This window comes from Canis aureus, chromosome 37 (genome assembly GCF_053574225.1).
Source record: "Canis aureus isolate CA01 chromosome 37, VMU_Caureus_v.1.0, whole genome shotgun sequence".
Lineage (NCBI taxonomy): Eukaryota > Metazoa > Chordata > Mammalia > Carnivora > Canidae > Canis > Canis aureus.
The window spans coordinates 9444563-9468697 of record NC_135647.1 but is presented as its reverse complement, the minus strand read 5'-3'; the positions used below and the strand labels follow the sequence as shown (position 1 = coordinate 9468697).

At 40.2% G+C, this 24135-nt stretch overlaps 1 protein-coding gene across 3 annotated transcripts in view; it reads left to right on the top strand.

Moving 5' to 3' along the window:
* The window catches only part of RNF144B (ring finger protein 144B), a 169347-nt gene that overhangs the window by 130354 nt on the left and 14858 nt on the right, over positions 1–24135 (top strand). For all 3 annotated transcript variants that reach the window (XM_077886226.1, XM_077886225.1, XM_077886224.1), the window contains exons 3-4: positions 4439–4543; positions 13602–13662. In XM_077886226.1, coding sequence (XP_077742352.1) covers positions 4439–4543; positions 13602–13662 — 166 coding nt within the window. The remainder of the gene's footprint in view (positions 1–4438; positions 4544–13601; positions 13663–24135) is intronic.

Below are 24135 nucleotides of genomic sequence, written 5' to 3'. Positions count from 1 at the left end.
CTCAGCCTGAGGTCATCAGTTCCCCCTACAGCCTCCTTGAGCCCACCCTATGCCTCCTGAGAAAGTCCTAAGAAATTCCCAGATAATCCAGGGAGAAGCCAGGCCCCACTGGGCCAGAGGTTCCCTGGGAGGGCCAGCAAATGTGAGGTGGTTGCATGAGGTGGGGGCCGGTGGCCCAGTGGTGAAAGAATTCACCCCAGGGCAGAAGAGAGGAGATAGAAGTTTACTGAGTACAGTGCAGGGGAGCTGTTGGCAGGACGGCAAAGCAGAGACTGCCTGCCTGGGAGGGAATTTTTTTTTAATGTGACTAAATGATGGTGTTTTTCTTCCCCTCTTTCTTTGTGTCTTCATTTACAGTCTGGAAGCCAGTCTCTTCTAGAATTGTTAACCATTTACGTGGGTTTGGTTTGTATCACATGCACAGGGGAGTTCCAATGAATGTTTTTGCTTCTGTTGTGCTTCAGCCAGAGGTGCTGGGGGAGAGAAGGGAGGGTTTGGGATTAAATTCTTAGTGAAAGGGATCCCTGGGTGGTGCAGCGGTTTGGCGCCTGCCTTTGGCCCAGGGCGTGATCCTGGAGACCCGGGATCGAATCCCACGTCGGGCTCCCAGTGCATGGAGCCTGCTTCTCCCTCTGCCTATGTCTCTGCTTCTCTCTCTTTCTCTCTCTGTGACTATCATAGATAAATAAAAAAAATTTAAAAAAAAATTCTTAGTGAAAGCCGTTGGAAGACAGACTAAACCGAAGGTGCTTGAAAATTCAACAAGAAGAAGTAACTAGGGCTGGCGGTTGTCCCTCTTGCCTTTCGACTAGAAATGCATGCTCACAGTTATGGAGTGTTAAGTGCCTATGCTGTCCTGATAGCTTGCTGTATGTATTCATGCATGCATGCCCTGTAGCCCGTATGTATAGCTCTGACTTCTCCCCTAGAATCATGGGTCATGTAATATTGTGTCCAGGAGTGTCCTTGTTGCCAGCTTTAGAATTTACTGGCTTTACATGTCATGGATGTAGTACCTGAGAACATTACATTAACAAATAGAACATCTATGATAAACTCCTGGGAAAGCTTAGATTTCAACTTTACAGGTTTGTAAAATAAGTTGAAATGATTTTTTTTTTTTTTTGCCTGTAAAGACTCACAAAGTGTTTATTTTTGGTGGACGCTAAGCTTTTTCTACAGGTGCAAATAGTTCTAGCGAGAGGCTTGAATGGAGGTGTGTATGATGTCCTGTTGCAAATATCTGCTCTGTTTATGGAGGTTCTGTAGCACAGTGGCTTATTAACTGGTTCTCCAAAGGGAGTAGAGAAAGGATAATCTCAGAAATCAGAGGATTAACATTTCCTCACCAAGTTTTTGATAGAACGCCTAAGATTAAATGAAGTGGAGTAGAAATAAAACCAAATAGTCTGCAGTTTGCGAATTTTTCAAAGGGTTCCCGTATATACAATTCCAGGTTTGTGTTTTGTGTGTACATGTCTTTTAAACCCTGTGAGGTAACCATAGCCAGATATTAATTGTTTCTGGTTTTCCAATGAAGGGAAGCAGGTTTGGGGCACAACTTGAGTAACTTTCCCATTGTCACCTGAGGGAATGGCACCATGGCTAGAGCCACATAATTCTAATAGATGTTCATAATGCTGTTCATTTTGTTTTCTCAGATACCTTCCCCTGAGCCTGGAGACCATACATTTTCAGAGCCTTTCTGCTTAAATTTCAAGTGGTAGTTGGGGAACATGGGTGGTGGTCACACTGGAATCTGTGTGGCAGATGGATGGCAGCGAGGTCCTTAGGAATAGAGCCGGGTGGACAGGCCTTTGCATCATTTATTCATTTGTCCTTTGGTGTAACCCTCCTTTTTGTGAGCCAGCTTTTTTGCTTTTCCTCTTGAGTTTTGCACATGTACTGAAATTCTTCCCCATATTTCCAAGTTATGGCTCTCTTCTCCTTTTCCATTCTTCTTAGCACAAGAGACTGTGTCTGGCACAGAAACTCCTAGAGCAAGGAATTGTTCACCCTTCTCTCAAACAAGAAAATAAAAGCTAAAATACAGTACCTATAGTACAGTCAGCTGTAGGAAGAATTCCTCAAGAGAAGCCCTGTTCCCGGATACCTTTTTTCTCCAGTTCATACTGAATCATGAACATTTTCCCTGTGTGTTTAAACATAATTTGAAAATATTTTTCATGATTCTTAGCATGCTGTTGTATGAATTTAGCATAATTTATTTACATGCCCTTCTATTTTGGATACTTGGGTTACTTTCCCATTTTTTTCTCTTGATGAAGTCATAGGGGGAAAATGGACTCTTTGAAGAAGGGAATTATTAAGTAGTTCTAGAAATACAAATCTGGTTTAAATATTTTGCTCTAGTCATTGCTTTGGTAGTACATTGTAACGGTAATTTCAATCAGGTAAATATATGATTAGTTTCTAGAAATAATGTCATTGTTGTATTAGTTTTCTTTTCAGGTAGGGAAAAAGAATAAAGATAGGTGTGCCTGGGTGGCTCAGTCTGTTAAGTGTCTGCCTTTGGCTCAGGTCATGATCTCAAGGTCCTGGGATTGAGCCCCATGTCCTGGGATTGAGCCCCATGTCAGGCTTCCTGCTTAGTGGGGAGTCTGCTTCTCCTTTCCTCTGCCCCTCCCCCCTCATGTTTGCTTTCTCTCTCTTCTCTCAAATAAATCAATGAAATCTTAAAAAAATAAAAAAAGAATAAAGATGACCAGTGAAAGGAATAGGTTCACAATTATAGTTTCAGTATTCTGACCATAGAATTTGTTTAATAATTAAGCTTTTATAAAAGGTTGGTGCAACAGCAATATTTCTAATGTAGTGGGTTGATACATAAATGCATAAATTTGAAAAATCTGAACCCAGTTGTAATCATCACTTTTTAAGAGTTGTTAAGTCATAGACTGGCTTATGTGTCTTTGGAGTGTTCTCCTCAAACATGTGTGCTTGACTTTTTTTCATCATGCATACAGACAAGAGCTCATCCAATTATGAGCAAATTAGTGGAAATTGAGGAGTCAACTTCTGGATTTTTAAGAGCTCTGTCTTTCGGAACTATGGCCCTTAGTCTCCTGTGGGTGTGTGGGGCTGTGTTGGGAGGGAGAAGGAAGGAGTCTGAGGTATCCATAATGCTGTCAATCCTTCTACCTTCTCAGTCTGACTCTGTTTTCATCCACCGCCCAAGATCCAGATCCAGGTGCAAGAGGGAATGAGAAGACTCTTCTTTCTGGGTTTCCTTCCTTCCTCCCATTTATTTATTCATTTGAGAGAGAGAGCTAGCAGGGGGAGGGGCAGGGGGAGAGGGAAAATCCCAAGCCGACTCCCCCTGAGGTCTGAGGCTGACTCCGGGCTACAGCCCATGACCCTGGATCATGACTTGAGCTGAAACTGAGATTTGGACATTCCACCTATCGAGCTACCCAGGCACCCCTCTGGGTTTCTTTCTTTCTTTTTTTTTTTAAATACAATTTCTTCTTTCCCCAGGTTCTACTCAAACCTCCTCACCATCACTCCCACTGAGATGCATAGTTTTGGAAGGTCTCATTCTCCCAAATTGTCTTTGATATTACTTTTCCCAGGTGTATTTGCTATTGAGAGTGTTCCTAGATAATAAGTTAGTGCCTTAATCTTAAAATTGACCCTTGAACAATGCACAGGTTAGGGGCACCAACTGGACCCCCCACCCATGCAGTCGAAAATCTACATATAACTTTTGACTCCCCCAGAACTTAACTGCTAATAGCCTACTGTTGACCAGAAGCCTTACTGATAACATAAACAGTTGATCATGCATATACTGTACATATATTATATGCTGTATTCTTACAATAAAGTAAGCTAGAGAAAATGTTATTAAGAAAATTGTAAGAGAAAATACATTTATGTACTGTATTGATTGAGAAAACCCTGCATATCCATGGACCCACATGGTTCAAACCCATGTTGTTCAAGGGTCAATTGTATTTTGATTCTGTTTGGCTAGCTCAGCATGAGAGTCACAGAGTTCTACTTTTGGGCCAACTTTGAGGGAAAGGACCACTAGGTAATAAGGGAACTAGGAAGTCACATAAGTTAAAAAAAAAAAAAAGAAAAAGAAAAAGTACAAAGAAGGCTTTTGCCATCAGTGCAAAAGAGTGTTTCTTCTTTCCCAAATCAGTGGTAGATAAAATGTGTGTTTGGGAATTTGACTTGTTTCCTTGAGTAAACTCAATATTCTTAGGATGAGGTCATACATAATTAATCACCTATCTTGCATTCTTTCCAAAGTGAGGGCTCTCAACGTTCACACTTGTGATAACTTATGTTTCCTGAGTACAAGAGCCCAGGACTGCCAGTGAAGGAAGAAGAGGCCGTGGTGGTTATGTAACCTTTGTGCTACTGAAATGCAATGAGTAATGGTCTTTTTTTTCTTCTTAACTTCTAGTGCTTGAAACAGTACCTGCAGCTGGCAATCCGAGAAGGATGTGGGGCTCCCATTGCCTGCCCTGACACAGTGTGCCTAAACCACGGGACCCTGCAGGAAGCAGAGGTACAGATGAGTCCCATGACCTTCTCTCTTTCCTGTTGATGATATTTCCTAGGATCTTGACTCCTTATGCACTTCCCTGCCAGGCAGTCTAGAAACAAAATACAGAGGCTAACTTTTTAAAGGAGTACTGTATTGCTACATACGTATGGATTCTTCATACAACCTGTTAAAGCTGTTATTTACCTCAGTTCTATTTATAAATGCTGTCTGAGTGTTGAAGAAGCTCTAGAATAGGTGAAGGTGCTGAAAATCAGGGTTACCAAATGTGTGGTCTGGAGGCTAAATAGCAAGTGGTCTTGTGATATTTAATACTTTAAAGATAAACAGGTGACAGATTTTAACCAGTTATAGACAATATAAACTATTGCCATTCACAAACATAGATGGAGTTGAAAATCATGTCCACAGGCCTTTCGTTTGATCTTTATATGGGATCAGAAATGGCTTTCTTGAATGAGTTCTTCAATCCCTTATCAGGAGCTTGCCCTTGAAGCTGCCTTTTTTTTTTTAGATTTATTTTATTCTATTTATTAATTAATGATAGGAAGAGAGATTGAGAGAGAGAGAGAGAGGCAGAGACACAGGCAGAGGGAGAAGCAGGCTCCATGCAGGGAGCCTGACTTGGGACTTGATCCTAGGTCTCCAGGATCAGGTCCTTGGGCTGAAGGCAGCGCTAAATCGCTGAGCCACCTGGGCTGCCTTCCTCTGTTTTGTGAGCAAAGCAGGCAGAAAGATGTTTATAGACCATTTTAAACCAATCTGTATTTGGGTATCTATGTTCAACTTATGGAATATCAGCTAGGGGAGGTGGTCCAAGTGAGCTTGGAGTGTTTTCTAAGGAAGAATAAAAGTTTAGAAGTGATACATTTTAGGAAAATCATGAAATAATGGAATATTTTTGATAAAAACATAATATTGAATATGTCAACCTGTGGTGCGAAATATTGGTTTCTTTTGTGTGAGAAATGGGTAAAAGGAAATTAAAGTGGGGAAAGATTAGGTTGGCTATACAACTTGGCAGTGGGTTTTAAAATAAGACTCGGGTGTTCAGGAGCATCTTTCAATGTACAATTCTTTTAGAAAAGATACTTCCTTTTTGATATGCTTCTGTGATACTCTGATCAGTCAGCAGTTATTAAGTGTACACGATGTGCCAGGCCCTGTTCCAGGTCAGGAAGAGAGGTAAATAAGACCGGCCCAGTGCTATCCTCATGGGGCTTTGGATCTAGCAGAGTGACATTAACCCATTGACAGGCGTATATCCTAGACCTCGTACTGTCCAATCCAGTAGCCGCTTGCTACATATGGTACTTACATTTAAATTAATTAAGGTTAAATAAAATAAAAAATTCATTCCTTTGGTTGCATTAATCATGTTCTAAATGCTTAGTAGCCATGTGTGGCTCGTGGCTGCCAGATTAGCACAGTATATGGCATCTCCAACATCACAGAAAGTTCAGTGACATGGCGTTGTTGTAGACTTTTAAATGAATGGTATCCACCAGCCATTGACAGTTTGGATATCAAATGTTAGAGCTAAAGGGTTTAGACAGATGCATGAGGACAGGCCACAGTTTGTCTCCTAGCCCTCCAGACCAGAGTTTTAACTTTTCTCATTTTCTTAGTATAGAAGTTTCTTTTCATATTTGCCCGCAGTTCTCCCCTCTGTCTTATTTCTTCCCCTTTTCCCATCGCACACATTCTCATCACACTTTCCCAGCACTCATTCTCTGTACCCAGTTTAACTCTAAAAACTGTTTAACTTTTAGGCTGTATGGAAACCAAAGAAAGCTGTAATGTCTCTTAGAAATTACCAAAGGGTATATGGGGGAAAACAAAACAAAACAAAACAAAAACATCTTTTGAACTAAACTATGGTATTTCTTCAATTGTTCGAAGTCTGTTTCCTATTAGATGAGTAGGAGGACACTCCAGGGCATTAAGGGCCTGGTTCTGTTCTCACTGGCCTGCCCAGAGCCTGACTAAATAAAGATGGGCGTGAATGTACAGTCATCAAAGTTCTTAACCAATGGGCCACTTTTTTTCCCCCTGGAGTAAAACTGAATTGAGACATGAATAAAACATTATGTTAGAGATATTAGTAGCTTTGCCAGTTTATATGGGACCACTCCTTTCGAAGCAAATACCACATACATGTGAACTTGGGCTAAAGCATCTTCCTTTACATCAAGATTTCCTTGTATGTAGTTATTATTGTAATAGGCAGCTCTTTTTTTTTTTTTTTTTTTTAACGTGTGGAGCCCAATGCGGGGCTCAAACTCTCCACCCTGAGATCAAGGACCAGAGCTGAGATCGAGTTGTGGATGCTTAACTGGTGGAGCCACTTAGGCGCCCCTATAATAATAGGTAGCTCTTAATCCAGATATGATTGAATATATCATAATGGGGCTTGTTCACCTTGTGTTTGACTGGATTCCATTTCTACCACTCTTCTACCTTTTAAAAAATGTTTAATTATACACAGGTAACACAGTTAAAAATTATTCTGGTTAAGACTCAAGTTACCTTTGTGCTGCTGCTGTTTGTGTTACATGGTTCTTCATCATTCACTGTCTTATAAAATGCATATGAGTATAACATTTCTTCATCTTCAGAGGACACCAGGCATTCTCAGCTCTTTTCTCCAAATGCTTTCCACTGTAGATCTGACTCGCACGATTGCCTGTGTTCCATGCATCTGCTCCTGCCCACTGTGGGTCTTGCCTTCCTTCTTACTGCTTCCAGATGAGCTCAGCTGTGGCTTTGCCCCCTAAGTTTTACTTATCAGGAGGAGCTTCATTAGCAGAGCATTTAATGCCTGACCAAGTACTGTTTGCTTATGGAGGAAGAGAGTAGAAAAGGCACCTTCACTGCTGTGTCCCGCAGGCTGATGGGAGGCAGTGGCTAGAGGTGCACTCGCTGGGGGCCCTGGAAAAGTCGAACTCGCTCTTCTTGCATCACTGGGAGTTTTAATTGGTGGTGTGCTTTTCTCATGTACTTGATCAGGGAATCTTGTCCAGTATGGAATTCTAAGAGGTGGGAGGCGGATTGATTATTCTGATAGTGTTACTTTAGGCAAGGCCTGCCCTGGGAGTGAGTAGTCCTGTTAAAAAGGTGATGACTAATGTAGCTGTGCCCTTATACTGTTGGGGAAGTAGCACATCATCACTCAGTGGGGGAGCCTGAGCCACTTGTTCTGGGCCCTGTAGAATTTGGTGAGCGCAGACCTACTGTTACATGGCCTGAGAAATTGAACGTCTTCTGTCTGCCAGCTGGCAGAGGAGGGCAGGGAACAGCTTCTCAGCAATCAGTTCTCCTTCCAAGTCCTGGGACATTGAAATAACCAGACTGCATTTTGCTGCTGGAGCCGCCACATGCCCCAGTGCAAAGATGGGTACAGCTGCTCTTGCCCAGAGTTGGGCACCCCAGAATTTCTGTAGGAGGCAGTTGAGGTGGGACACTGTGGAGGTCTAGGAGGGAGAGATAGGGGTGGAGTAGGAATTTGAAGCTACATTTGCAAAATAAATACGGTTTTTACTCATATTGCACATTTATTAAGGTGGCTTTGGGAAAGGCTGCTGGAATTCTGGAGGTCTGCGTGCTCCCCACAAATTATCCTTCAGAGGAGCCCCCACTTGCTATCTCCTCTTGCCACCGTCTTTTCCATAATCACAATGTGAGGTGGGGCGAAGGGAGGATAAGGATAAGGATGCCCCACCAAGCAACCTGTTGTTGTGGCCTAAGGATCTGAACGGGAAGGGACCAAGTGTGTCTGTAGCAACCTTTGGCTGTGACGTGTGTTAGTGAGAGGAGTCAAAACTTGGGGTGGCAAAAGATAAAGGAATCTGCTCTGCCAGTGTTAATAGATATTTATAGGGTTCCAGTTGAATTTTGCTTTAGAATGTATCTAAAGCTTTGCTTTAAAGCTGCAGATAAGTGGAGAATGATGTTTCTGTTTCTAAGCTACTCCTTCAAATAAAGGCCACCATAAGAAGAGTAAGCAGCGGGGGGTTGAATGTGTCGCATGGGTGTCCACATGGGCACGTCCCCTTTACCCATGGAGGAACCAAGGGAGAGAGGCAGAGGATGATGTGGGAAGGTGTCCTGAAGCCTCTGTAGAACAGGTAAGAAAGGAACAGCAAATGGCCCTCTTCAGAGAACTTTGAGAACAATTCCTGCCCTGGGATTCCAGCTCTTGCTGCCACCATGTTTGTCACTGGGGGCGGGAGGGGGGGGTGGTTCTGGCTCTCAGACAGGGATGCCCTCCTGCTTTTTCCAGCAGGTTTAAATATCTAGTATGTAGAGAAGGATATGTGAGCTTGGTTAGTACACTCAAGTGATGAGTGGGGGGATGTTAGGAAGTGCAGTTCTTATTTTCTGGGTTGAGATAGGAAACACGGGTAGTTTTTGTATTAGTGCGGTAAACTTATCCATACTATCCATACTATTCTTTTGCCAGGATTTTTGCTAGTCCTAGCACCTCAAAAATTCCCACAGCTTTGACATGCTATAAAGATCTCTTTAGTTTAAAAAAAATTATGGTCTCTTTAGTTTAAAAAAAATTTAATATTAATTTTGCTAAAGCAACTGTAGCAGAAGTATGGTTTAAAAGGCCCAAACCCAAGTAAAGTCTAGGCTTTTCTTCTTTTCTCATCTGTCCTGGCTTTCTAGACCTTGATGAGTGGTACTTGCATTAAGCCAATCCCTAACTTCAATGTTTTAACCACTTTATTTTCCTAACTAAAAGCTAATATAATAATCTTTTATACAGGGGCTTCTGAGTGGCTCAGTCAGTTAAGCGTCTGTGTTTGGGTCAGGTCATAATCTGACAGTTCTCCGATAGAGCCCAACATCTGGCTCCCTGCTCCATGGGGAGCCTGCTTCTGCCTCTTCCTCTGCTCCTCCCCCTCTGCTCATGCTCTGTCTTGCTTTCTCTTTCAAATATATAAAGAAAATATATATTTTTTAAAGTTTTATATACACATTATATTTTATATATGAGATATTGACCAATTGTCAGTATTATGGGAACACATCACTTCCAGCATAAATGCTTCTCTGGCAAACAGGCTCTACTGTCTGCCCCCTCCCCCTTTTTCTTCTTTAGTTTTTGTAGGGCTGGTGTCAGTGAAGGTGGTGATGCCTGTTCTGATATTATGATCATAGATAATAAGATAAACAAAGGTGTAGTTCATTTTTCATTTCTTCTCAGTTGTAAATGTTAGACATATTTAATTAACATCATGTATAACAGTCATAGCACCCCACATGTATGTATATTCCCAGTGCCCTGGTTATCCTGTGCTCTAGTTGGAGTGGAATGGAAAGCCAAAGACTTCCAATAAAGTAGGAACTGAATATTTAATAAGTATCTTAAGGTTCATTTTTACCAGAAACCAACAAACCAGAGAGCAATTATGAGCAATTAGTAGTTTTTTGTTCTTATTGTTCTCTTATTAGTTCTCTTTGTTCTATTAAAATTAAACTGAATTTATTCTATCTTTGAATTAAATTTCCTTTCTTTTTGGAAAGAATTTCTAGAGTGATAAAGATAAGAAAAATGGTCTTTCATGCTTGGATTGGAGGAGAGAGAAATTTTTGTTTAACAGGCAGATTAATATAAGTTTCAAAGGAGAAATAGTAAAAAAAAAATCACTTTAAATCAAGATAAGAATTTTCTAGATGTGATGGAAGTGGTCTCTTGATAGTTGAGAAGATACTTGGAAGTTTTTGTTTCTACAGCTTGAATGTGGATCTGGTTATTTATTTTTTTTAAATTTTTATTTATTTATGATAGTCACAGAGAGAGAGAGAGAGGCAGAGACATAGGCAGAGGGAGAAGCAGGCTCCATGCACCGGGAGCCCAACGTGGGATTCGATCCCGGGTCTCCAGGATCGCGCCCTGGGCAAAGGCAGGCGCCAAACCACTGCGCCACCCAGGGATCCCCTGGATCTGGTTATTAATGGATTAGGACCCACTGAATACAATAAATATTGGTAGTCCATACTGACCTGAATAAATACATGAGTAATAAACAAATGGGGGAGAAGGGAACAGCTTTTTTTTTTTTTTTTTTTTAATATTTTATTTACTTAAGAGAGAGAGAGAGATCATGAGCAGAGGGGAAGGGTAGAGGGAGATGCATTTTCCGCGCCAAGCAGGGAGCCGAATGTGGGATTCAATCCCAGGACCCTGGGATCATAATGTGAGCTGAAGACAGATGCTTAACCAACTGAGCCACCCAGGAGCCCCTGTTCTGTTTTGTTTGTATTTTTAAAGCAGTAGCCTTTTAACCTTGATCTGATTGAGCCTTCAGTAATCATCCTAACACATTTATTTCAAGTTTGTAATTGTAAAAGATCTTGAGCAATAGTGACTTAGCTCCAAACAGCAGTGGGACTGGCAATTTAATACTTTGGATCAGCCTTTTTTTTTTTTTTTTTTTTTTTTACACAAGATCCAGCTTTCTCTGATCTAAAGCCATGGGTCTAATAGAAACATTTTAGAGAACTAGTTTAATCTGCTGTAAAAGCCAATAAATGGTAAGATCAAGGAGTCTATTCTTTTTTTTTTCCCAAAGAGTAGATTTATTTATTTTTATTTTTTTATTTTTTTAAAATATTTTATTTATTTATTCAAGAGAGACACAGAAGGAGAGAAGCGGAGAAGCAGGCTCCATGCAGGGAGCCTGACATAGGACTTGATCCCGGGACTCCAGGATCACACCCTGGGCTGAAGGCAGGCACTAAATCACTGAGCCACTCAGCCATCCCCCAAAGAGTAGATTTAAACAAAAAATACCTTAAGTGTCTTGGGTAATTTAAGTTCTTTGAGGGCAGCTTCTGTGTCTCCTTTCCTTATCTGTATCCCCAGGCTTCCAGGCAGTGCTGTACCCTTAGCGAACTGTCAAACAGAATACCAAGGAGGTGCAAAATCTAAGTGGTGGGGGCTGAGAAGAGAATGGTTATGATGGAACTTTTTTTGATCATGAATTTTTTACAAAAGAAAATTGATTTACCTTATTAAATCTTAATTCCATAAAAATCTTTCATCTATAAAAAATAATAAATCGGAGATTCACAGTAGACTAAAAATTAGAGACCTCGGGCTTCCCTGTTGGCAGTAATGTGTCCTCTGATGAAATTTATCTTTCTAATTTAAAATTAAACATCACTGTTGTTGACTTTTTACTGCATTAATTTGTGTCACTTTTCTCATTAGCATTCATCTGTGTCCAAAATACTTCTGTTTGCTTTGTCTTCCATCAGCTGTATTTGACTTAGCTGTTATATTGTATGGCATATCGTTGGGAAAAAATCAGAATTTTTAGGAGTTGACTTTGAGGGATTTGAAGAAGTTCTTCGTCAGTCCCAAAACTATTTTAGATGGAGGCAAGTAAGAGTCCAGGACTGTCCCATAGCATCAAAGAACTTTTTGGCGGGGGAGGTGGTTAAAAACAGGTATGTAGATGCTCACTGACATCTCTTGGGCCAAGATTACATCATCTCCAAGTCAGCTTGGCCCAAAACTGAAGTATTATTACCTTATTTATTCTCTACCTACAACGAAGCAATGACTAAGTCAGGAATTGAATTCAGATTCCTTAATGCCTCCTATCCCTTTGGTTACCTACATCTTCTGTCTCCAATTCAGGATTTTTTAAGACACCTTTGTCTTTCAGGAAAGAGGTCCAGGTGGTATTATAACAGAGGAAACAAAACTGGCTTTCACTGTAATAAAAGTCTAACTACACTTTTAAAAAAATATATGGTATAACACACATCATATAAAATTAACCATAATTTTTTTACGGTGACTGCTCAGAAGCTTTATTTAAGGGGCAGATGAAAATGCAGCCCCCCAGAGAAAAATGTTATAATTAATTAATGTTTTACTGTACTTGGAATGGAAGAGACTGAATTTGCCTGTTTTGTGGCCCTTCATACATTTTAGCTAACTTAGTTTAATTCCTTTGCAAAATAAACAAATTGAATTTTTTTTATGAAAAGGAGGATTAGATTTTGAATACCTTTTAAAATGTACTATGTTTGCTAAGTATAATTTTTAACTGCCTCATTTTTCTCTTGTTTTCTTAAAGTGGACTTCCTTCCATTAAGTTGTAGGAAATTCCATCTAGATAAACTTTATACCAAAGAATATATAATGCTTGAGAGTCAGAATTGCCAAGGCTACAACTGTGTCTCTATCAACTTGCTAAATGTTTAGAAAGCCTTATATCAAATCCTTGGGTTTTCTCTGCTATAAATCTCGTAAGCAACATCAGTATAGTTGACGTCAGTGGAACTATTAATTTTAGAATGCCAGTTTAAGAGCAGTTAGCTTTTGTTGCATCTAACTCTGAAATGCAATTTAAAAGGATTAATCTGAAATGTCATTTGGTTAGGTCTGAATCACTGTCATTTACTAGTAAACCTTTGGTTTATATCTCCATCTGAAATGGAAATAGGAGGCTAGCCACAAGAAACAGCTTTAGCATTTCTTTTCTACCAGGACATGAATGGCAATGAGTGACAACCAAGGGCCCCGTGAAGTGATTTTTTTTTCCGAAAAAATGATTTTCATATTGCTTAGAAGATTCTAGTCCCGAGGAGACTAATAAGGTTTTCCTAATTCCTGAGGCACAGTCTCCCTGACCTTAGTTTTTAAGGGTTCCAAAGCTAGAACTATAATCTTTTAAGCATTTCTCAAATGAATGTGGAGCAAAAAGGAGCATCTTTCCAATATGTACACAAGTAATTGGGGAAGTCCAAAAGTTGGGTTGTCTGGTCTTAGTAGCTCCTGTCAAGAGTAAGAATGGAATTTGACCTGTGAGTCCTATTGGGGTACTTCAAGTAGTGACTCCCAGCCGTGGCAGAGGACTGGGGCCAATGTAGGAATTGCTGCTTGTGTTACCACTGGAACTGTGGAGAGAAAAAGAAGTTTATGAACCACTGTATGTATAAAGTAAGCCAGACAAGAAGTAGAGGTCCTAGAAGGCTGGAACCCTAGCTTCCAAAGATGACAGAGACCTCACTGTTTTGATATCTCTGGTTTCAGATTGCCTGCTTGGTGCCCATGGATCAGTTTCAGCTTTATCAGCGGTTAAAATTTGAAAGAGGTATGTATGCACTCTTCTTACTATCCCCATGCTGAGTTGTGGCTTTCCACGTGTCATCTTCACACTACCCTCCTCGGAAGGTTAAGGAGGCTGTGGGCTGTCAACAAAGCCACAAGGGCGTTCTCAGAGGGGGAAAAACTGTAATTGCAACATAAAATTTCAGCTTTCTTGGCCACGGACAGAAAAAATGCCAACTGGCAGGAAAGAGAAGCTTCCCTATGTTGGTTTTTTTTTTTTTTAATTTTTTTTTTTTAATTTTGATTTACTTATGATAGTCACAGAGAGAGAGAGAGAGAGAGAGAGAGAGGCAGAGACATAGGCAGAGGGAGAAGCAGGCTCCATGCACCGGCAGCCCGATGTGGGATTCGATCCTGGGTCTCCAGGATCGCGCCCTGGGCCAAAGGCAGGCGCCAAACCACTGCGCCACCCAGGGATCCCATGTTGGTTGTTTTATATATTTTGTTTGTTTGTTTGTTTTATATTTATAACGTGGCTCCTGTGAGAGAAGTTCTGCAGAAGTTGGGTAGTTGCACCAAAGAATGTGTTTGTTAAAATGCGTATTACCTCGGGCTTTCCCACTCTTGAAGATCACTTCAAAACCTTAATCGACCCAAACATTTTTACTGCTGCATGTCATATCCACCACTGTGTTCTTTGATGCAACACTTGTAATCGTACTGATGGCTGCATGTGTCATTCTCATGTGATGTACAATCTATTGGACTCATTTTCTTTCTGACTTTGGCCTTGGAGTAATTTATATAGCTTTTCTATTTGTATTGCCTTTTTATCTGTAAGATTTATTTATTTTTGCTCCTTTTGGTTTCTCATAGATCTTTTTTTAAGGAGCCCTTTCCCTCCTGTCACATCCTGTACATTCTTGAACTAAATGGTCTATTTTTTTTTTTCAAGATGTATTTATTTGAGAGCGAGCGAGTGCACACACAAGTGAGGGGAGGGGCAGAGGGAAAGAGGAAGGGGAGGTAGATTCCCTGCTGAGAGCAGAACCTGAAGCAGGGTTCCATCCCAAGGACCCAGAGATCATGACCTAAGCTGAAACCGAAAGTCAGAGACTTAACCGAGTCCCCAGGCACCCCTAAATGATCTGTTTTTCTATATCTGAGAAATAGGAGAAAACTGTTCCCCTAGAACACAGAGTCTAATTGAGTATATAAAATAAACTCTTATCTAGCATCAACATACAGTGTTCTGATTGCTAACTTTTAAATCTGGATTAGTAAAGTCTGGAGGTCAGAAAGGGGGAAAGAGGAATATTTCTCTCTCATGTGCCAGTCTTTCATAGGTGGTCTTGCATATCTTTGCTTTGATGCATTATAAATCGATCATATAGTTCGACTCATACATGGAATTTATTTTTTTCTCACAAGTTCTAGGCAGATGTCCCACTACAGATTCCATGACTTAATAATAGATTTTATTATTCCTTCTTTATAGATGAAAAAAGTGATGATTGGAGAGGTTGAAACTTGCATAGCATCACATAGACTGTTCCTAAGCTTCTTCATCTATACTTGTTTTTAATTCCATTTTTTTTTAACTAGGTAACATCTATCTAAAACAGAAAATTTACCATTTCACCCATTTTCAGGGTACAGTTAAGTGGCATTAAGAACATACATAGTGTTGTGCAACCATCACTACCATCTATTTATCACCCTAAGCAGGAACTATAATAGCTTTAAATAATAACTTCCCATTTCCCTTTTTTCCCCCACCCCCTGGTAACTTCTTCTGTTTACTGTTCTGTAAACTTGCCTAGTATAGATATTTCATGTGAGTGGAATCATACAAGATTTTCTTTTTGTGTCTGGCTTGTTTCATTTAATATAATGTTTTGAAGGTTCACCCATGTTGTGGCATGGATCAGACCTTCATTTCTTTTTATGGCCGAAGAGTAATATTCCATTGTATATATATACTACATTATGTTTAACCATTCATCTGTTGAAGGACGCTTGGGTTGTTTCTACCTTTTACCTATTGTGAATAATGCTGCAGTGAACACTGGGGTACAAGTATATTTTCAAGTCTTTGCTTTCAGTTCTTTTGGGTACATACCTAGGAGTGGAATTGCTGGGTCATATGGTCTTTCTATGTTTAGTGTTTGAGGAACTGCCAATTGGACACTTTTACTTTTGTAAAGTATGGAAGTACGTTACATTTGGAGCTATGTTAAATCTGGTGACTATTTGGCTCAACTCCCTCATTTTATAAGAAAGGAAACCAAGGTCCAGAGACATTTTGACCTGAGGTGATGTTGGAAGTCAATTTGTAATTCTTTAAGTATCAATTCATGTACTTCTTTATTATCATCCATTATAAAGAATTATTATTAAATAAGCATGCGAAGGAAGAGTAAGTTTAAATGAATACAGTTTTACATAATGAAATTTACTCCATTTGCATAGTCTTTATTTAAATTGTATACCTCATTTTTACTTGGTAGACTTTGTATCTATCTCAAATTCAAAGCTTACCGGCTAGGTGACTTTGAGATCTATGTGACAAATGTTTTGTTTTGTCTTTAAATATTTTGTTTATTTATTTAAGAGAGAGAATAAGGGGGCAGGAGTAGGGGAGAGGGGCTTAGAGGGAGAGAGAGAAGCAGCCTGCCCAGTGAGCAGGGAGCCTGATGCAGGGCTCAATCCCAGGATCCCTGGACCCAAGATCGTGACCTGAGCCAAAGGCAGATGCCTAACCAAGTGAGCCACCCAGGTGCTCCTGCCACAAAAGTATTTTATGTGGAACTGTTTAGAATGGGATCTTGGGATGCTTTAAATACTAATGTTGTTGAATGAGCTAAATGACAAATTGGTGGAAAGGAAAACTCACTGGCTGGGATTTCAGAGTTGTAGAGATTGTCGTTGCTCTGGAAAAATGTAGAATCAGCTTCGTGGCAGCCCCCTGTGTCTTAATTATAAAAATTTTCATTGGTTTTGCCCAATTCTTATTGCCTACCAAGGCCTCATCTTGTCATCCTGTGTTTTAATTGTCCTCTGCTTTATGTTATGTATATGATTAGCTTGCCTTTTATAGCTTTGTTTTCATCTAAGTCTTCATGGGGGAAAAATATTTTGAATAGGAATGAGCCTAAATCATCACTGTTTACAGAAAGTGGAGAAACGGCACTTGGCATCGATTGGTTATTCTATGAATCTGCTCTCCTTCCATCTGTGACTTTCCGTTGGCTACTACGGTGTTTGTGGCTTTTCCGTTCTGTGTCAGTGTTCCAATATTAACAAAGAAAAGAGAATACTAAGTTTGGCATATGTTAGTGATCACAGCTGTACTTTCTACTGGTTCTCAAAGCACATGCCTGATGATTAATGCTAGAATTTTGCTTGTCTCTCAAATCTGCTTGCCCAGAATCTACTTTTTCAAAATAGTTTGGGTTTTGTATTGGTTTATCTTTGGAAAATTAGGTTAAGATTTTCCATCTCTAGTCCTTCAGCACTTTTCCTATTTTTTGTGACCCCCATTTTACTTATTATAATTGCAAACTGCTTCAGTTTGTTGGTAGCTTAATGTGTCTGTTCTTGGATATTTGTATCATCATATAGTGGCTGGAAATTCTTACAAATGGTTCAAATGTCATAGTGTTCTCCTTTGGAAAAAAAGGAAGTAAAATAGCAATTTATTTTCCTGTTATCTGGTAATCCGACTGCATCCACTCATGTGTTCCATATCTACTTTTCTGTGTGCTGAGTATGTATTGTGTGTCAGGTGCATTTCCAGACACTGCCGTAAGCCGTGGCTCCATCTTTCTCTGAAAGCCATCTGTTCTCAGCATTTGTCACAAGCCTCCTTTCATTGTGAGTCTCAACATTTACAATATGGTTCTTTGAATTTCATTTTGCGCCTTTATTTGTCCTTGGTGAAATGCTCCCAGGCCCTCTTTTGTGTCCAATCACTTAAAGTTTTATCTCGCCAGAGCTCTGGGTGTAATTATTTGGTTTCTTTTGGTGTTTTTCCATTTAGGGCTGTGTGATTTTAATGTCCTTACTGTCAGTTTGGTTTTATTTTGTAACACCTCCCATTGTCATTAGGTATCTTCCTTTTCATAGTTTCTGATCACAAGCCCATTCTCATTGTGCATGTGTATGGCGTGCATGTGCACACACCTGTTCACTTTTCAAGTCTGCTTTTCTGGTGTTTTGTTGGTAAATGTGTGACTAAGTCTAGGGGTCCCTTATGAAGCTATTCTGTGCTTCTGCATGCTAACACTTTCTCCTCCGCTTCCTACTTCCTCTTTACCGTCAACTCTTTCTTGTGGGGCAGTTCTAAATCTAAAACAGCACCCTCTAGATGTGTCAGCTAAAAACCTGAACTATCTGCAAGAAGAGACATTTATCATCAGTAGGGTGACATTTCTAAAGGGGACCCGAATGAAAGGCACAGTGTGAAGTGTTTGCCTCTCCCTGTGTTGTGCACTCTCATTTCCTCATCTATAAAAGGAGGGTACTAGTGGAAGGATCCTGCTAGGACTGTTGTAAAGGGGGAGTTAATATTGTGTGTCTGTCACCGTGTGCATTCAGTAAATTATTATTGTCATTATCATTGTTGTTTTGTTATTTGTCAGCACCACTGCCCCATCTTACCTATATCCCAGTGTTTTAAACTAAATGAAGAAAGCATCTTCTAGAATCCAGATCATACTTCAGCTGAGCCTCTAGCACAATAATACCACTCTTGTTCCCTTTTCATCTTAATCTGTGTCTTTTTCAGCACATTTCTATCGAGTCTTAAAGCGTTGTATGGTACTGTGACAATGAAAGCTTATTCTTTACACCACCTACTATATCTGGTTCCTTCATGCTCTCACTTGATGCATAAATCCACCTTCTCTGACCACCTCCGAGGAGATTGAGACGTGCTGATGTGGAGCATTCAAAGTGGCCACTTTAAAGAGAAAAGGTTCCTGTGCTGATAGTGGAAATGGAAATCTATTTAATAACATGATTATTGGGACGCCTGGGTAGCTCAGTGGTTGAGCATCTGCCTTTGCCTCAGGTCGTGATGCCGGGGTCCTGGGATCGAGTCCCACATTGGGTTCCCTTTGGGGAGCCTGCCTCTCTCTCTGTGTCACTCGTGAATAAATAAATAAAATCTTAAAAAAAACATGATTATGTTTTTACATAGAGAATGGTATTCTAGGAAAAAGGCCCACCCAGTCCCAACATATACTCACTAACCATGAGTTCTGCAAACTCCTAACATCTGCGGGTTATAACATAACAGTGTTAGACTAGATAAACTCCGAAGTTGTTTCCAGGTTTGAAATTCAGTGCTTCTCCTTGGCAGTCTTGACAGCAACCCCCCTGCTCACGGCCACATCTATTTGAGTTTATTTACTATGGCAGATGTTAATTCTGATCAGTTTAGTTTAATTGCATTTTAACTATCTACAGAAGACCTTTGTTCTTTGAGATATCAGAAAGCAAATTAACTTTGGCATAATTAAAAATGCAGTGGGTTATAAAAGCTAAAAGAGTTTGGTTTATTTCAGCTGATAATTAGCTTGGCCGTATCCCGTTTCCCACAATAAGAAATCATGGGAGATCTTTTTTGGCATGACTTCATGATGGCAGAGGATGGCAGAAAATGCACTCATGTTAGTTAAGAGAATTTACAGCAGAATAAAAAGCAAACTCTACATATCTAATGCTGGGAGTTTCAGGTAGGGGAATCCAGGAGTCTTGAGTTCAGTTGTGAAAAACTGAAAACGATCACTGGGGTCAGACATGGTCCTTAGGTCTCATGGCGATTGTATTTTCTCCTAGTGTTTCTATTTCTCAATAATTGTTAGAATACAGAAGTAGAAATAGCTTGAAATAGCATTTCCTGCCTTGCACAATTAATATGAACAAGCAGTCCTAAGATCAAATAGTCGTGAAGCTTTAACCAGTTTTAATTTTCATAAGTAAGTTCTGGTTGGAGTTTGTGAATTTGTCCGTCTCTGATACAAGTATGTTATATTTAATCACTGCAAAATCATGTTCATGTTAAAGTGCTGGAGGCACCACTGGGAATGCTTTACATAGGCCTCCTGGCTTCTCTTTTTCTAGATTCCCTAACTTACCCCCATCTCAGAGCTTTCATCATCACTGCTGATGCAGAAGAAATTAGTTGAATATGCACAAGATCATTTTCCTCCAGCTTTGGAATAGAAATTTGAAGCGGGAAGAAACTAAATCTTAAACTTCTTAGGTTTAAGATAAAATGATTGTGTATTTTATCTACATACCTAATAACTCTTGTTTCCTAGGCCAAGAGCCAGGACTTAGAATTGAATTCATGGTAATTGTAATAAGTGTTTTAAAAATTTTGCATTAATACTGTTCCCCTACAACCATCCCACTGTCACCTCAGCTCATTGGGGTGGAGGTAAGAGTGAGGAGAGGCAGCTCTTGTTTATGGACAGTGATTTGGCTTCCACCTGGTGTCCATCACTTCATCCCTCTTTGGCATGTGTTTAGGACCAATATCTGATGCCCCTTCAGCATTATTCCTTTTCTGCTAATCTGACCTGTAGATTCCATTCGTGGTTGACTCTGTTATCTGACAGATAGACAGCAAAATTGTGCTCTTAATGGCATATTGAAACTCTACTAGTTCTTAAAAAATAAAATGCCTTGTTTTAGCTTCTATGGACATTGACTTGTAGCTGCTCTTCTAGGAACTGGGCTGAAGAGCAATCAGAAGGGCAGATGTTGTGCTCTTCAGTGTAATCTGGCCAGACTTGTATGTGTGGGTCCCTGTTCTTTTGGGGAATGCTCTTCTTAAGAGACTCCAAGATGCCATATACAAAAGTCTCTCTGAGTTGTTTCTGTTCTCGGGAAATACCTTGCTATGTATGCCACCATTACCTTTTATCACCATAGGGAATTGATTACAGATACCATTTCTTATGTTGTTTCATTCATTTATTCAACAAATAGTACATTCCAGGAGGCTTTCTAAGTCAGTGGTGGTTGACTTGGGATGACTGCATCTTTACTAGGAAATCTTGACAGTTTCACCTTCAAAGTATGCTCCCAAATTGTCAGTACTTCTAACATATAATCCAGTGTATCACTTTGGATTAAAACACTACAATCGCCTCCTAATCTCTCTGTTGCCACTTCGTTCTACCACCATCCATTCTCCGGAGCCACAGTAGCCAGAGTAATCTTCTAAGAACAATAATCCTATCATGGCTCTCCCCTGATCAAGAGGGCACTCTCCTGTCTCCCTCGGTGCTGCCCATGGAGGTAGCAGCCATCTCCTGTTTGGCATCATGGCCACCCTCAGACCTGGTGAAGCCCAGGATTACTAAAAAGAGGACCAAGAAGTTCATCTGGTGCCAGTCAGACCAGTATGTCAAAATTAAATATAACTGGTGGAAACCCAGAGTCATTGACAATAGGGTGCACAGAAGATTCAATGGCCAGATCTTGATACCCAACATTGTCATGGGAGCAACAAGAAAACAAAGCACATGCTGCCCAGTGGCTTCCAGAAGTTTCTAGTCCATAACACCAAGGAGCTTGGAGTGCTCCTGATGTGCAACGAATCTTACTGTGCAGAGATTGCTCAAAATGTCTCCTCTAAGAACCACAAAGCCATTGTGGAAAGAGCAGTCCAGCTGGCCATCAGAGTCAAAATCTCAATGCCAGGCTGCGTAGCGAAGAAAATGAACAGAAAATGGACAGACAGCTTATGTGTACACTGTGTTTGTGTTTTTTTTTTAAAGATTTTATTTATTTATTCATGAGAGATTTACAGAGAGAAGCAGAGACCTAGGCAGAGGGAGAAGCAGGTTCCCTGTGGGGAGCCCCACACGGGACTCGATCCCTGGACTCTGGGATCACACCCTGAGCCAAAGGCAGACACTCAACCACTGAGTCCCCAGGTGTTCCATACCATGTTTGTGTTAATACTACGCCCCCCCCCCCCCCCCCATAGCATTCCCCATGCTTAGGCCTTATCATTGTCATCTGTGATCAGGCCCACATTATATCCTATGACTCTTCCCTTTGCTCACTTTGCTCCTTGTAAAATTTCACTGCCTCATTACTTGTATAAATCTCTTCGTTCCCATTGTTTGGATATCAGTTGGAAATCTTTCAGATCAAAACCACGTGTAGATTGACTGCTTATTCATGGTTCTAACCTATTGACTTAAATGTGTTTTTAAAAAATGGACAGCTATAAATAACTCTCAGAAGCAGAACTAATGTTTGTTTGCTTAGTGTCATCTGGTTCTCACACAAATGTAACATCCCAGAGGCTTATCTCTAGTAATTCTAACTGAATTAATAGTTACCCAGTTGAAGAAGCAGAAAGTGTGCATTTGAGTGGAGAGGTCTCCCATAAATCAAAAATAAAGAAGGCAGAGGAAAAAAACAAATCATTCAAGTGTTCTTTGTACGTTCTGGCCCAGAGGCACCAGTATACCATTTCTCCTCATTCAAAAATGTCCTTCCTGAATTTCTATAGAAGGCGTGTGCATGCTGTTTGATGGCAAGGGATAAATCTCTTTAGTCTTACCTCCATCTCCAGTAAGAGACATTGAGTCACTGCTCTTTTGAATGTTCTGTTAACTCCTTGTTAACTTACTCAGCTCCTCATGTTAACACAGAAATATAAAGTTGAGAGGACTGTCAGGAATTTGGCTAGATTTGTCTTTTTGCCCCAGAATAGTTCTTTACTCTCCTCTTAATAGTTTATCTAGAAGACAATGGCATGACTCCTTTGGCAAGTATCTTTTACATAACCAGAACAACATTTAAAAGCTGTAGGACAAGCTCAAGTACTTGTGTAAAGAATACCTGTGCCCAAAATCAAACATTACATAAACACATGATACTGTATTGCTACTGTGCTTCATGTATTGATGGGCATTTCTCTAAGCTTTAATCATGTTAGATTCGAGCTAGCGGTGCTTTCTTTTGATTTAAATTCTTTAAAAGGGGGGTTGATGATACAGCAATTGCACTATGAGGTATACATACCCAAAGGATACAAAAGTACTGACTCAAAGGGACACGTGGACCCTGATGTTTATAGCAGCATTATCAACAATAGACAAATTATGGAAAGAGCCCAAATGTCCACCGACAAATGGATAAAGAGGACATAGCATGCGCGCACACACACACACACACACACACACACACAATGGAATATTACTCAGCCAAAAAAAGAATGAAGTCTTGCCATTTGCAGCTACATGGATGGAGCTAGAGAGTATTATGCTAAATGAAATAAATCATAAAAAAAAATAACATGTGATTTTACTACTATGTGAAATTTAAGAAACTAAACAGATGAACATGGGGGTGGGGAGGCAAACCAGGAAACAGTCTTTTAACTATAGGGAACAAACTGAGGTTATTGGAGGGGAGGAAGATGAGGAGATGGGTTTAATAGGTGATGGGGATTAGGGAGGGCACTTGTTAGGATGACCACTGGGTGTCATATGTAAGTGATGAATCATTGAATTCTACACTTTTTTTTTTAAAGATTTATTTATTTATTTATTCATGAGAGACACAGAGAGAGAGGCAGAGAACACAGGCAGAGGGAGAAGAAGTCTCCATGCAGGGAACCCAGTGTGGGACTCGATCCCGGGACTCCAGGATCACGCCCTGGGCTGAAGGCAGACATGAAACCACTGAGCCACCCAGGGATCCCCTGAATTCTACACCTTAAACTAATATTATACTGTATGTTAACTAACTGGAATTTAAATTAAAATGTAAAAATAAATAAAAAGGTGACTGAATTCTCCGTTTAAGAGAAGTAATTGGTTTAAATTAGTAGATACCTGTTCTCTGTTTTGGACAGGTGGACAGGAATGTACTGAGTGCATCCTATCTGATTGGTGCTGTAAGGAGTGCTTAGAGGTCTGATAGGGAGCTCCAGAAATACTTACTTGTGACATGCTATGGTTCCAAGTGGAAGAAACAGCCTGCCTATCCTCTAGGGTGGCTCTTATTGGACTTGAAGATCCCAGACAGATGTACAAAAAGCAAGATATGTACCCATGGGAGACATGAGAGGTTACTTCAGGTATAATACCTGTCTGTATGCAGGATGTTCAGAAAGTAGAATAGACTGGCCTGCAAATACGGCTAAAAGAATGAATAAAATAAATAAAATCTTAAAAAAAATAAAAGAATGGTCACTATTGTAGTCTCCATTTCTTCTTGTGCTAAGTTCTGTTCTTCAATTGCCCACTCTGTGCCCCCCACCTTGACTGTGTTGAAGTAGGGTTTATATATTTAAGTATTTGCTCTCGATTTGGACACTGTTCAGTGATGCGTACAGACTTAGGGGGGCATGGGAAGGTTCTGATTTATAGTGTTTGCCAATTACTGGGGTATAACTACTTTCACCCTGACTGATTTCTCAAGCAGCTGGTTCATGTAATGTCACTGAATGCTGAGTTGGGACAAGATGCAGTAGTTG